The sequence below is a fragment of the Octopus bimaculoides genome, chromosome 2, assembly GCF_001194135.2.
Source record: "Octopus bimaculoides isolate UCB-OBI-ISO-001 chromosome 2, ASM119413v2, whole genome shotgun sequence".
In the NCBI taxonomy this organism is placed as follows: domain Eukaryota; kingdom Metazoa; phylum Mollusca; class Cephalopoda; order Octopoda; family Octopodidae; genus Octopus; species Octopus bimaculoides.
The window spans coordinates 44,195,772-44,208,736 of NC_068982.1; the positions used below are offsets into that span (position 1 = coordinate 44,195,772).

A 12,965-nucleotide genomic window follows, 5' to 3' on the forward strand; every position below is an offset into this window, starting at 1 on the left:
TATATATATATGTATATATATATGTATATATATATATGTATATATATATATATATATATGTATATATATATGTATATATATATATATATATATATATATAAACATACATTATCAATCAATATATAACATTTCACTTTGAACTTAACTTGATGTGCAGGTTGAATATTTTCAAATCTAATTATACATTAGATGACACAATAAACAAAACGTTTGTGTTTTCATAAAATGAAACAGTTACTTACCACTGCTGAGCTTCTGGAATAATGTCATCAAATACAACATATATCATTGCACCAGCAGCAAAAGCCAGTGCATAAGGAAGTAATGGTTCAGCAATTGATACTGCCAGGACACCAAAGAGTCCAGCTAAGGGTTCTACCATACCGCTTAGCTGACCATACCTGCATGATGAAATACAATTAGAAAGACATAATTAGCATTGTGGTTGTGAGTGAAGACAATAAAGAATATAATAGCATATCATTCCTTGATACACATGAGTTTATAACAGTTGATTTCAACCCCACTTTCAACCACATGTGAATTATGAGTTTATCATGTGTGCAGACCTTATTTCAGCCGATCAGAAGTTATTGTTCACATGACAGTCTGGCAGTAATCACTAGGACGTTCCATGAACAGAGACTACAAATACAGCATTTTAAGTGCGAAAAAAGCAGAGTAAACTCAGACCCCAGTGAGTTCGGTTCGGGATGAATTTCTCTCTCAATCATAGCAGTTTTGTCAGTTCTATACCCAGCATGATAGTACTAATAGCTGTTTTCACACACCTCTATACTCAACACAGAGACGGATGAAAATTCAACATGGCCACATGAATAGGAATCAATATGAAAAATCTGCCTAATTATTAAATTTCTGTTGAAGAATTCCAGCACCAGTGAAACACGATGTTCACATAAGGCTGACTCTGTCTATACTGCATGAACGCCTTGTAATAACATAGCAATAAATGATATATATATAAACTGACAAGTTTTCCAATCATAACCATGCTACAATTTCATACAGCCATTGATGGGGTTTATTTTTGAATTTAAAAAAATGAGAGAAAAATTTCCCTCAAAAATTATGCAGTTCGATCATAGAGATAGGTTATGTTTTCAGTAGGTTCCCCAAGTTATTCTGCTTCTAAAAGAAAAAAAAAGAAAATAGTTATTCTGTTTACAGCATTTGTAAGCTTTCATTGAGAAGATTAATCAATGTATATGTTATCTGTACTCTGTAACCGATCGATGTCCTGAATTTCTGAAGGAATAATAACATTGGCTCAATTGACTAACAGTTATTAATAAAATAATTTATAATTTACTAACCTATGATTCATTAAACAGTTTGCCAAGTGTCATCAATCGTTAACCCAGTGGATCTATTTCATAAACATTAATAATTTTTTATCCATTAGTCATCAGTAAAATTATTTAACATTAATCATTGAGTTATTAAATATAAACCTAATTAACAAATCAAACAATGTAAGAAAGGTAACTCCCGATGACTATTTATTACCTCCCTTGGGTAAAATATTCTGTTTTGATTTCGGTTTAAGGCAAAACATTTGATAAAAAGAAATTTTCTAATTGATTCAATAATAAAATATTGATTTTTTTTTGTTTACACAGGCATAGAGCCATAAATTCTACTGGGAGTGTATCTTAATTTTATCGACACCCAGAAGAAAGAAAACCAATGCAAATCTCGGTGTGACTTGATTTCGGTTCGTAGAGCGTCCATAACTAAAATGCCCATAATACATTTTCTCCGCTGCGCAACGACCTTTGTCAATCCACCATCCTTGATTTCTGAATAATATATTACTGATATTTATCGCTACCAATATGATGAAAGACAAAGATTTTTTCCCCAGCAGATTGTGAACTGGGAATGAAGTCGATTCAAACGAAACTGTTTTTTTTTATTACGTAACCCATCATCTCCGATTCTCAACTTCCGTAAACTACTGATCTCCCTTCATAAGTCGTAACATCAACATTAAAGTAGATGATTAAGGCGCAAAGCTGGCAGAATCGTTAGCACGCCGGGCAAAATGCTTAGCGACATTTCATCCGTCCTTACGTTCTGAGTTCAAATTCCGCCAAGGTCGACTTTGCCTTTCATCCTTTCAGGGTCGATAAAATAAGTACTAGTTGAGCACTGGGGTCAATGTAACCGACTTAACCCCAGTGTACCAAAATTTGAAACCATCATTAAAAGAGATGATCATATTTCATTCAATAGAATGTAATAAATTAGAAGGTGTAATGTAATAAATTAGAAATAGAAGGTGGCGAGCTGGCAGAGACGTTAGCACACCGGGCGAAATGTTTGGCGGTATTTCGTCTGCTGTTATGTTCTGAGTTCAAACTCTGCCGAGGTCGACTTTGCCTTTCATCCTTTCGGAGTCGATAAATTAAGTACCAGTTATGCACTGGGGTCGATGTAATCGACTTAATCCCTTTGTTTGTCCCCTCTATGTTTAGCCCCTTGTGGGCAATAAAGAATTAAGAATGTAATAAATTACAGTTACTTATTTGATTAAATCTGAAACAATGAAAGTTGACAGTAGCATGATATCAACTGAGCTGGACACATACACTAAACGCTTTTTGTATATTTAATCTATTCTTTGTTCTGCTTACTCGATCTGAAATCTATACAAATGTAGGGGTTTAAACCCCAAATGCAAGATATTCAGTTAAGGATTCTGAGTGAGCCACCACAGTTTCATGCGATTGGTCGATAAATAAACCAATCAATGTGAAGCTGTGGCATGGAATGGCTCCTCAGATAATCTAAAATTCACTTCCTTTTCATCCTTTTCAAGTCTGGCACTTAACTCAGCCAGAAGGCCTCAGGCATTCACAGTTCACCTTGGGCCCTCACAGAAGGCAGACTGCTTTGATTGGACCACCTCAGGCTCGCTCGCAGACAAACCACCTGGATGACTCTAAACACTTACAATGTACCACAACTGGCCTTCTACAAGTCACAGTGTAACTCTCTCCTCCCAGTTGGTGGTTACATTATCAGCATCTTTCTTCTATAAACAGCTGATGAAGTAAATCATGTCCAACAATAAATATGTTAAAAGTTAAAATTTCATGAGCTGCTTTATTAACTATATGCACAACCATCTAGACCACACTATGATGATCTTCAACAATACAACACCCAGCAACAAGCTACCACCACGGCAACAGTGACCATGCAATCTGACAAGTGTAAATTTCTATTTGGTTAACATTGCCAACTGGATAATATAACAAAGAGCAGTGCCAAGGTATGGGCCACTTTGAGCCAGCATTAAAATATGTACCCCTTCTGTCAGTATCAGAGTGTGTATCCTTTTTCTATCTTATTATGCAACTTCCTCCAGCTACCATCCTATTTTACAGCAGCTGAAAAGTGCAGCTGGAAAATATAATGATTAACTGCACACAAGAAATCTATAGCTTTATGCTCATATAACAACAAATAAAATTGTTACCTGACAAAATTTTAAATATTTCTTGCCAAATAATGTGACAAGTGATAGCACCAAATGGCCCTATCCGGTCTATCCTAGCTGCCCACCAACCTCTGTCTTCCTCTAAACCAGAAATGACCTTGCTTGCTATCCTCATTAGTAAAATTTCAAATTTTTAAGAAATTTTGCCTAAGGGATGGCTGTGTGGTAAGAAGCTTACTTCCAAACTACATGGTTCTGGGTTCATGGCATCTTGGGTAAGTGCCTTCTACTAAAGCTTTGGGCCTTGTGAGTGAATTTGGTTGATGGAAATTGAAAGCAGCCCATCATGTGTGTGTGTGTTTGTGTGTGTTTATCCCCTACCACTGCTTCACAACCAGTTTTGGTGAGTTTACACTTTGGCAAAAGAGACCAATAAAATAAGTACCAGGCTTAAAAAAAAAAAAAGAATAAGAGGAACAATTCATTTGACTAAGAAATTATTCAAGCATGGTCACAGTGTAATGACTGAAATGAGTAAGATAAAAAAGATGTTCAGAGTCAGCGTAATGAAAGCCAAACCTGTCCCCACTCCAACCCCTGATTTCAGAGCCCAGATAATTGCCTAGCTTACTTTGTGCTTATCAGCAACTCTGAGTATTAATATTACAGCATCAAAATGAAATGAAAAATAAAACACAGAAATCTTTTAATATTCTAATAAATATTGAAGTAATGAAGAACATAAACATAAAGAGTTCATTACCAGAAAGCTTTCAACATTGAAAAGCCAGCACCACGTAAGGGCAAGCTAACAGCTAAACCTTCAGGAAAATTCTGTATTCCAATACCTATAGCCAAGTTTCTGAAATAAAAAATTAAACAAAAATTACATAAAATAAATAAATTGAAGAGAAACCTGAAAAGTGTTTAGATAAACTGATAACGTTTAATGATGCTGAAATACAAACTTTATTTCCAAGAAAGCTGCATTTCCAAGAAAGCTGCATCTCTCTCTCTCTCTCTTTCACGACGAGACTCACTCTCCCGTTATTTAAAAATCTTTTTTTAGAAGGAAAAGCAATGTTCATAATCCTTTACAGAGTCTCCAAGACTGGTGGGAGGTATACTAAACCGACAAAAGGGTTCAGTTGCTTGCCAAAGAATCGACCCTGCTAAAGTTAACCAAGGTGTTAGATGATGGTGTTAAATCTGGTGACAGATTAAGTCTGTTACCAATGTAGGCCATGGTGGGATTTGAATTCTTCATTTAATCTACTTAAATTTCAGGGTTATCTCCCCTGCCTTTCTTGTTCATAATTAGTATTTGAGATGATATTTCTTCTCCTCACTAAGAGTGTCACTTTAATTAATTAAATTCCTTGGCTTACTACATTATTTACATCAGTACCCCTTTTACTAACTCTAATGGATTCTTCTCTTTAGAACTTTCTTGCTGTAAATTATTTCCACTAATTGCACTCACATCTTTTGCTTTAGTATTGCCCCTCGTGAACACAAACATATGCAGTCCTTCATTTCAAACTTCCTACTTATTTACACAACTTCGTTAATGAGACTGCAACTCCATCTCTTCACATTTATACACCAGTTTTATTCAAGCTATTAAGCTTTCACATCACAGAAAACTTCCATGAACCTTGAGTCACACCCTTCTATTCAATAAGACGTTTTGTGGGCAATAAACAATACCATTCCGATCAAAGAAGACTTCCATAGACTGTATGCAATATCCCTCTCTTCAAAGAAGACTATCATAAGCAATGAGTAATAGCTTTCATTCTCAGATAAAATAATAAAAATATAAATTCATAAATCCAAGTGCAAAGTAATAAACATAAAAATAAATGAAGGAACATAATGTTAAATATACTTGAGACACAGTTGCTTTAAGTCACTCTGCTATGCTACTGGCAATATTGTCTCTGCCATAAAATTAATATAGTCTTATAACATTATGTAATTGTTCAAATTTGGGGGTAAAATAATACATCCTTGTCAGCATGGGAAGATAATGTAAAAACGTTTAACCCTTTAGCTTTTAAACCAGCCATATGTGGCCGAAATATTTTTCCTATTTTATGTTCAAACTAACCAGTTTGAATAACAACCCTTTAATATCATTCCAAATTAACAGTTACTTCATCAAAATCTCAACGCTACAAGATAATGAATCATTAATTCAAAACAATGTGAATAAATAAGCATTACATCTCTCAGAATAATGTGAATGTTGAAGGGTTAAATGAAATGCAATATTGCTCATGCAACAGTTGAATACACAGCTCAAAGCCTTCTCATATCTTTGACACAAGATCATGAATTTTGGGCAGAGGCATAGATAATTAGACTGACTTCACAGTACTTGACCCCAGAAGGACGAAAGGTAAAGTTGACTCAAGTGGTTTTTCAAAAACAGGTGTTAAAGGAATGTAATTAACACCAACAAACGTTTTACCTGTTTCTCTGCTATGTATAATAATACTGTACTTGTATAAAATAAAAAAAAAGCACTGTAAATCAGTTGTTTAAAGAATAAAATACAAAAGTTAAAGATTCTTTACAATTTCTGTACAAAGTCAGCCTTCATTGAAGCAGACATTCCAGTCATGACCATTCCATCATTTTTTTTTCCAAACATAGCATATCCCAAACTACACTACCCATTGTGGCTTATTCCATGTGTGTGTATGAGTGTGTGTGTGAGAGGGAGGGGAGATAGAGTTCACAACATGTTACTATTTGTTAGTTCTGAGGTTGTTGTTTATCAGGTCTTTTCATAGTCTTGCATTACATTTTATTTTTATTCTGACAATTTACCTTATTGTAGCAGTGCCTTGATTTTATGAATGTTTGCTCCCCAGAGAGTCACACAACATTTCTACCAGAAGCCTCAACTTGTCCCACTATTACGCAAATGGGACAAACTTACAAAAAACTATTATTCTACATCAGCAGGGAAAAATTATCTCACAGATAAAGAAACCCCCACCACCATCATGACAAAAACAAGTAAAGAAAAATATACATACCTTGCACTTTCAAATGTTGCAGATTTGCTTTTGCCAATTGCACCAAAGCCTACTCCAACTGCAAGACCCTCTGGTGAAAAAAATGAAATAATAGGTTTTTAAAAGCTATCAGACTTCAACAAGAGAGCTTAAAATTTTAAAATGTGGCCCAATAAAACAACTTAATTCAGCAAACACCTAGGTGCTGGCATGGCTGTATGGTAAGAAGCTTGCTTCCCAACCACATGGTTCCAGGTTCAGTCCCACTGCATGGCACCTTGGGCAAGTACCCTCTACCATAGCCTCGGGCTGACCAAAGCCTCATGAGTGGATTTGGTAGACAGAAACTGAAAGAAGCCCATCATATATATATGTGTGTGTGTGTGACTTTTTAGTCTGTATTTGACTCCCATCACAGCTTGACAACTGGTGTTGATGTGTTTTATGTACCCATAACTTAGAGGTTTGGAAAAAGAGACCAATAGAATAAGTGCCACACTTAAAAAAAAAAGCACTGGGGTCAATTCCTTTGACTAAAATAAATTCAAGGTGGTGCCCCAGCATGGCCACAGTCTAATGACTGAAACATGTAAAAGATAAAGGATAAAAAAACCCTTCGATCCAAACTCACTTCTGTCCATCTATGGGTAATCTTATATAAACCTTGTTATTCCAGCTGTTGCTAATTCATTTACATTGAGTTTCTTTCTTAGTTTTTCTCATTCATACCTTTGAGCAATTTACTAATTGATAGTAATTTCTGATTAGTAAAAGAGACAAAGTGGAGGTGCATGACTTAGAGGTTAGGGTGTCAGCATCATGATCGTAAGATTGTGGTTTCGATTCCTGGAATGGGCAAGGCACTGGATTCCTGAGCAAAACACTTCATTTCACGTTGCTCCAGTCCACTCAGCTGGCAAAAATGAGTAACGCTGTGATGGACTGGCGTCCCATCCAGCTGGGGTACACACACACACCATTGAAACTGGGAATCCAGGCTTATGAGTCTGGTTAGGCTTTAAAAGGGTGCATTTATTTATATTAAAAGAGACAAAAGACAGAAGAATCCAAGAAAGAAATCAATTGGAACTGTACCTGGAATGTTATGAATTGTTACAGCAACAATCAACAGTAAAATTCTCTTCCAGCTTGCTGCAGCTGATGCTGCTTCCAGACTTTCAGTCAAAGTATCTTTTCCATCCCCTGTACCTTGTAGAGGTTCCTGGGTGTTGTTAGCTTTTAATAGCTGCCCTTGATCACCTGTAACCATGCGTCGACGTTGAAATGGCATGTGCTGTAAGTCTTCTATTTGAATAGTAGAATCTTGAAATATAGCAGAGTAAAAAATACAGTAAAAAAATCAGTAAATGAAAAGAGATTAGTTTCCGAAAATATTGGAAATTTCTATGTGTGATTTTTTTTTCTTAGCTTCTAGCATCATCCTTTTTATATTAATTCATTTCTGCCAAATGACAATTTAATAGTACTGGCCTTGGGAGAGTTATCTTATTGATTTTGAGATTGTATTATAAGTCTAATACCAAGGCATTGAAAACTTTCACATCATTTAAATACTGTTATATATATGAAAACAAGGAAATGCAAATTTGAGAGCAAACGTTTTAGCCTAGTTAGCTAACCTGCTCAGATAAATGCAACACATTTTGTCTTTATTGAAATATGCAACGTATTTCGGCTAAACCTAGCACCAATAAGATAGAATAATTCATCAAAATAAAGAATTGTGTATAAACTGGCACTCCGTCGGTTACGATGATAAGGGTTCCAGTTGATCTGATCAATGGAACAGCCTGCTCATGAAATTAATGTGCAAGTGACTGAGCATTCCACAAACACATGTACCCTTAACATAGTCTTCAGGGAGATTCAGCATGACACAGAGTGTGACAAAGCTGGCCCTTTGAGTGTGACAAGAGTAGCTTAACTGATTAGTATAAATAGAGTAAAAAAAAGTCCTCAAATTGATGAGTGGACTGGGTGTTTTACTGTGGCACCAGCACTAGTGAGATCTGCTTTGGCAAGATTTTTATGGTTGGATGCCCTTCCTAAAGTCAACCACTTTACAGAGAGGACTAGGTGCTTTTTACATGACACCAATATAAATATTAAAGCCTATTGAAAAGAGACTTACTACAGTATAGACAGAACATACTACAGTTAACTTTAAAAATCTTATGTTTAAGAAAAATACCAGCAAGGAAATATGTTATTATTTTGTTTTACACTTGGAAACCAAATCAATTAATTAAATATTCCTCTCTGGAGTTTCAAATTGCTTGTCAAATAATGTATGAAATAACAGAATAAACACAAAGGAAAATTTGGTATATTTCACAGAAGAGAATCAAATAAATTTACTTTAGAGATAATTGTGTTTGTTACTTATACAAAAGGACTATAAAATAAGCCAATTCAATAATGAGTCTTTCTCTAATAACAAAATGACATGCAAATGTAATTAAACATATAATATATACAGCAACCTACAAGAGAGCTAACTAATAAAGCCATGCAATGATAAAGTAAAAACAAATTAAGAATATGTGAAAAAAAAAAAAATAATAAAAGCAATTACATCCATTCTTTTTTCTGCAAAATAATAAGATTAGAAAGGAAACAAAACTACAACACTCTATAACAAAAGAAATCATTATTATCATTATCAATTTTATATTATTATTATCATCATTATTATTAATATCATTAACAGCCTTATCTTAATAAGATTCACTGAAGAAATAATTTGCTTGCAAATTAACAAAACACACACAAATAACAAAAGCACACATGTATAACACAAATATTAGCACAACATTCATGCACGAATACACATATATGCACAAATGTGTGTAGAATTCTTCTTTGTATTTTATTGTATTTTATTTATTTATTTTATATATTTACTTTTGTAGTCCTCCTCCCCATATTTCCTCCCACAGATGTTCTCAGCTAAACAACAGAACAGATTTTTCTTCACTAAAACTTATTTTTCAGAACATTACATCTAATACTTATTTTACATGTTCAACATTATTAAACTTGCTAAAAGGTGCTATTTTCCTTATGTAAAAAAAAGAAACAAACAAAAAAACAAACACTGACCCTTAAAGTTAGATCTTCCAAGATTGGTAAGGTGAGCAAAATTGAAATTTAGACTTCATAAGAAGACTGATGCTCATGAGGAAAATATGCATCCTCAAAAACTACAGAATTAGTAGAGATCTTTTACAATTTGAAAAATAAGAGAGCTTGGAAGGTATTGCACTGTCAATAAGTATCCACCTCCTGTCCTTGATAATGATGTCAGGCTTGTTGGCTTTTATCTCTTTGTCAGTGATAATGTATGGCTGATGTTCATACTAATTCTCAGTTATCTTAATTTTATAACTCCTGCATATTTTCCTGTGTAGAGGTGCTGTTGTTTTGCTATGTCTGACAACATATATGGTTGTTGCTAGTTCCAGGCATCTAGAGCCAATGTGATCAATGATTTCTTTATATTTTCTAAATATCCTGCATTGTCGATCTATTCCATACTTGATGAATTGATGGTAATAGGGTCTAGTTGCAACACCATAGTACTGTGATTATAAGACCTCCTGTTTCTGCAACTAGTATGTCTTTACTTAAGCAATTTTTCAATTCTGAATTCCATTCGAATATTGTCATTGAAGATCTTGACAACAGTAACCATCTTTGCTGACAGTCAGCCTTCATAAATATCTTGAGGCTATCAATATAGAACAAGTGGTTCTGTGACTTGTACCTCGGAGTGGTTGGCGTTAGGAAGGGCATCCAGCTGTAGAAACTCTGCCAAATCAGATTGGAGCCTGGTGTAGCCACCTGGTCTACCAGTCCTCAGTCAAATCGTCCAACCCATACTTGCATGGAAAGCAGACATTAAACGATGATGATGATGATGATGATGATGATGATGACCTATGGCCACAGTTGTTCAGGAGACTGCTGAGTGGTTCTAAAGCAGGTCAAAAGAGCTGTAATGTTGATTGACCCAAGGAACATGCTGCTTCTTATATTGAGTGGTTCTGATGTTCACGATCCATTTGTATGGTAGAAATTTAGGGTAGTTAGTCATCCAGGTCTTCATACTTTCTGCAATGAATTTGATGATTGTCAAGCAGACTGTACATCTTGAGGTTCCTCTATCCAGGAGTGTAGCACATCGTCAGATGCCTTCTTATAGTCAATCCATGCAGCTAACAGGTTTTTGTCTTTGATTAGACCTCATGTAACAAGGCTTTATCAAAGAATTGCTGGCCTCATTATTATTATTAATATTATTAAGGCGGTGAACTGGCAGAGTTGTTAGCATGCTGGGCAAAATGCTCAGCAGCATTTCGTTCTGAGTTCAAATTCCACTGAGGTTGACTTTGCTTTTCATCCCTTTCGAGGTTGACAAAATAAGTACCAGGGAAGCATTGGGGTCGATGTAATCAACTTAACCCCTCCTCAAAATTGCTGGCCTTGTGCCAAAATTTGAAACCCTAACTATTATAAGTAGAAGTAGTAGTAGCAGCAACAGTAACAGTAGTGGTAGAAATTTCATCAGTATCATCATCCTTCTTCTTCTCTTCATTGTCATCATTAACATCATCATCATCATCATCACTATTATTATTATCATTGGCATCAAGCTGGCAGTATCATTAGAAAGAAATGCTTTGTGGTATTTCTATCTTCCGGCTACACTCTGAGTTAAAATCCCATAGAAATCAACTCTGCCTTTCAAGGTCAATAAAATAAAGTACCAGTCAAGTACGGGGTGGGGGTGGAGGATGTTAAGTAATCAACTTGCTCCCTCCCCTCAAAATTGCTGGACTTGTGGCAAAATTTAAAACAGTTGTCATCATTGTCATTGTCATCATCATTATCTTTATCATTATTATCAAAAGTTATAATATGCTAACTGAATTAGCTGCAATGTTGTCCTGAGGTTTAGTGACAAGAGCTATTCAAATCTCAAGAATTTCCACTTTTGTGTCTATAACTTCTTCATTTCTTTGGCTAGGTCCTGATGATTCTCAGTTCCTTTGATGCCCATTCTACTATTACATGGTATTGCAAAACCTATATTATATTGTTTTACTTTTCCTTTGGTTCTCTAAGATCATATCTGGCTTCTTTGAGTCAATATTATAGTCAACCTCTATGGAGAAATCCCATAGAATCCTGTAATTATCATTCATAATCACAATCTTTAGCTTAAGTTCATATCACTTTTCCAACACTACAAATTCACAAACTTAGCTAGCATCCCATTGCACCATTTTATCAACAGTCATACCTGTGCTTACACTCTTTTTGTGCTAGCTTACTGCATTCACTTAAGAGATGTTTAATACTTTTGACTCGCTTTCCACATAATCTGTGTTTGCTCTCTGACTGAGTTTTATCAAACTTTTGTCTTTATTAAATTCATTCTAATGACTTGTTCTTGAGAGGCAACAATTAGGAATTCAGTTTCTCGGTTTGGGTTTCCATCTCTCAGCCACAACCATTAATTGTCCCCTCCAGCAACCCCAGTTTGTTGCATAAATTAACCATGTAATTCCTTCTCTTTCCAGCTGTCTTGTTGTTCTTCTTCCTGTTCTTGAATTCTCTTAGTGTTTTAGCAACTTTTTGGATATTTCTGGTTGCAGATAATGTTCTTTATTCACTACTCACAAAATAGTTCTTTTAAACCCAATTTCACAGCACTAATGGTGTGTGGAGGCATGTGGCTTAGTGGTTAGGGTACTGGATTCATGATCATAAGATTGTAGTTTCGATTCCTGGACCAGGTAAGGTGTTATGTTCTTGAACAAAACACTAACTTTCATGTTGCTCCAGTCCACTCAGCTAACAAAAGTGAGTAATCCTGTGATGAACTAGCATCCCATCCAAGAAACCAGCCCTTATGAGTCAGCATGACTCGAGACGGTAACTTTAAATTTTACCACTAATGGTGTCATCTGTACTTAGCAAACCTCTACCATGTTCCCACTTTGGTAAGCAGAGCCTGTTGATATAACTTTGAGGATGGTGAACATTATGCATTGTATGTAGCTTTCTAGTTCTTATATCCAACTATTATTATTACTATTAAAATTCCACCAAGATTGACTTTGCCTTTCATTCTTTCAGAGTCAATAAAATAAGTACCAGTTCAGTGCTGGGGTTGATGTAATCAATTAACTGCCTCCCCACAAATTTCAGGCCTTATGCCTATAGTAGAAAGGATTATTATTATTATAGTAATTATAATAATACTGATGACAACATCCAAAGAAACATCATTTTAACTTTATTTCTGACTTCTTCATTTCTCTCCGCCCCCGGTTAAACCGTTCTATAGATTTAAAACACTTCTAATGCACATGAAGGCATAATCACTAAAAAAAACATTAACTATAACATAAATATTTCTTACAAAAAAAAAAAAAAAA

General features: G+C 35.0%; 1 protein-coding gene across 10 annotated transcripts in view; it reads right to left on the minus strand.

Moving 5' to 3' along the window:
• LOC106869733 (zinc transporter ZIP11) overlaps window positions 1–12,965 on the minus strand; it is a 172,182-nt gene that overhangs the window by 116,160 nt on the left and 43,057 nt on the right. For 8 of the 10 annotated variants that reach the window (XM_052976864.1, XM_052976843.1, XM_052976845.1 and 5 more), the window contains 4 exons: window positions 7,594–7,821; window positions 6,520–6,589; window positions 4,233–4,331; window positions 243–401 (listed from right to left, as the gene is read on the minus strand). In XM_052976864.1, the coding sequence (XP_052832824.1) occupies window positions 243–401; window positions 4,233–4,331; window positions 6,520–6,589; window positions 7,594–7,821 (556 nt within the window). The remainder of the gene's footprint in view (window positions 1–242; window positions 402–4,232; window positions 4,332–6,519; window positions 6,590–7,593; window positions 7,822–12,965) is intronic. The other 2 variants (XM_052976865.1, XM_052976863.1) reach the window with 1 other exon arrangement.